A 2,392-nucleotide genomic window follows, 5' to 3' on the forward strand; every position below is an offset into this window, starting at 1 on the left:
ATTCTTACCTGATGACCCAGTGCGGCCCAGTTGCTTCGCGTGCGCGTGTAGCCCACCGTGACCATTCTGCACACTCTGTTGGGGTGGCTGTTGAGCCTTATGCTGCGGCCCAGAATATTGCTCTCTGTACGCCACCCCACCCATCGGTGCTGTGTTAGGTGCAGGTTGGTACCGTATACCCCTACTTGGGTAAGGTCCACTCGCTCCTCCTTTATTGGTCACCATGGGGCCTCCGTTGGGGTGTGGACTGTAAACCGCATTCTTGTCGGACTGCTGCGAGAGCTGAGGGGTTCTCTCCAGTGTAGTTGCGTAGGGACTGCGCGTGTGCGGTGACCGAACGGGGATCATGTACTCTGTATTGACCGCAAAGTACAAAAGGTGTTACCATCGTAAATCTGTTCTGGTGTAGCATGTGACTAAACTGTACGATGTGTACCCGTATCTGTACCGTAGCAAGATGTACCCAGGGTATTAGAGATTGTACTCCAGAAATATGTACAATCTTAATAAAAGAGGATTTTATCAGCAAATATGTGTCTCAGGTACAGTGTTTGTATCCTCTGCATGGCTTATACATAGCGAATAACAGGTAACGAAGTATAATTTACTGTCACCTCCCAAAGCCGTCAAACCATGAAACTTCACGAGGCAATTGCGTATCAAAGCAAACGGGCCGACTGTCTTGCGCAGCCAGCAGACCCACCATGACATCCATCGTTCTAGGGACGATGCGTGAACATGACAGCGACCATTAAACACCTGGCAGACAAACTCGTATATTTCACAAACGATTCACGGTTTGTGTAGCGCAGCAAGTGACACTATTGCCCGTGCACAAATACGCAGCCAGCACATAACCGCAGCAATAACTGACCTCGGTGATCATTTGGTTGGGCTGCTATATTTCTCTGCTTCGCCAACACCTGTCTGACCTTAGCGTTGGGCGGGAAGTCGATCTGTGGGAAGTTCTGCGATGACATGGGCCAGTGAGCACGCACTTTGCCTGGATTGCCCCCACCGCGTCCCTATATGGACATTAATAAACGGTAGAGTTTGAGCACTAAGCACGATTGGCGTGCTCTACTATGAACTATGATAGAGCTTATACATCAGTTGATGGGAGTACAAGCCGTACAAGTAAACCTATTTTGGTAGCCAGCCCGACACCGTGAACGCACTTTTATACTAGACTACACAACACTTAGGAAAACGTAATTGGAATGCCTCAAACCCACCTACACAGTACATACAGAGGTATACCCAAATATGTAACATATAATAGAGCATACAATACTATCACCTCTAACCCACTTGCACAAATATACTTATATACTAAACTATAGAACATACCCGATGCATCTTGTATGTAGCGTCACCGGGAGGAGCCTGCTGGACATTTTGCAGACTCTGTGCTTTGACCAGTTTGTGCATTGGAAGCGAGTCATCTTCTGCACCACCGCCAACACAAAAGAATGAGAGGTTATGGTGTCGAGGTAGACATTTATGTAAATGACGGATGTACGAAACATGCAGTGAAGGTAGTAAGACAACCAAAGTGTACGAATGAAATATGGGGAAAGCATGGGCAGTAAGGGTGTTAATGTAGATACTGTGTGTAAACAAGAAATGGGTAGAAGCATGGAAAGTACAGGTGGTAACATAGGCATGCGTGAGAATGATTGATGGGGTATGCTGGTAGTTGGGCGAAGCATTGCACGTGAAACTACAACGACCAAGATGAAGCAAATGACCGACCTAGATGTGGCAATGATTTCGATTTCGATTTCGATTTCCATTGCAATACGAAGGCTACGATGACCACTAACATCATCACACACACGTATCACGCACAATCAACGAAGAAATGAAGAGAAAAGTCACGTTTATAAACCAAGCCAAGCCAATCGGGCAAAATAGCATACCGTCTAACGGTGGTAGACAATTGCGCAGATTCATGGTTTGTTGTGTCACGAAGTCGATGAAGTCGGGTACATTGGGGGGCGAATTGCTGTGCACGAGGTTTAGAAAGATCATTATAGTCAGTTTTAGGAGACAGATGATGAGATTGTATATATATGCACACAAATGTACCCATACGTGTGATACACGTACACGTATAGAGGAAAAATTCTGTCATTTATTGACATAAGCTCAGAAATCGTATGAACTACAATAAAAGAGGAACAATACATCGATGAATGCTCGAATATGAAGAAAAAGGAAGATACTGGAAAATATAGGCACAAAAAGAAAAATTAGCATCTGCCAGACAAAAAGAAGTTCATAGCCAAGTGAGAAAACATGAACATATAACCATCCAACATAAAGTATATAATAATATTTTTATAAACATACATATATTTATCTATATATATAATATTATATATATATA

The 2,392-nt window shown here is 44.0% G+C and overlaps 1 protein-coding gene across 1 annotated transcript in view; it reads right to left on the reverse strand.

Moving 5' to 3' along the window:
- Positions 1-2,034, reverse strand: part of SARC_02690 (hypothetical protein) — a gene marked incomplete at its 5' end in the record, with an annotated part of 10,940 nt that extends 8,906 nt beyond the window's left edge. Inside the window, 4 exons of the mRNA XM_014303527.1 lie at positions 9-353; positions 875-1,025; positions 1,351-1,448; positions 1,923-2,034. Of these exons, the coding sequence (XP_014159002.1) occupies positions 9-353; positions 875-1,025; positions 1,351-1,448; positions 1,923-2,034 (706 nt within the window). The remainder of the gene's footprint in view (positions 1-8; positions 354-874; positions 1,026-1,350; positions 1,449-1,922) is intronic.
- Between the last annotated feature and the right edge of the window lie 358 nt (positions 2,035-2,392).

The sequence above is a fragment of the Sphaeroforma arctica genome, assembly GCF_001186125.1.
Source record: "Sphaeroforma arctica JP610 unplaced genomic scaffold supercont1.124, whole genome shotgun sequence".
Classification (NCBI taxonomy): Eukaryota; class Ichthyosporea; order Ichthyophonida; genus Sphaeroforma; species Sphaeroforma arctica.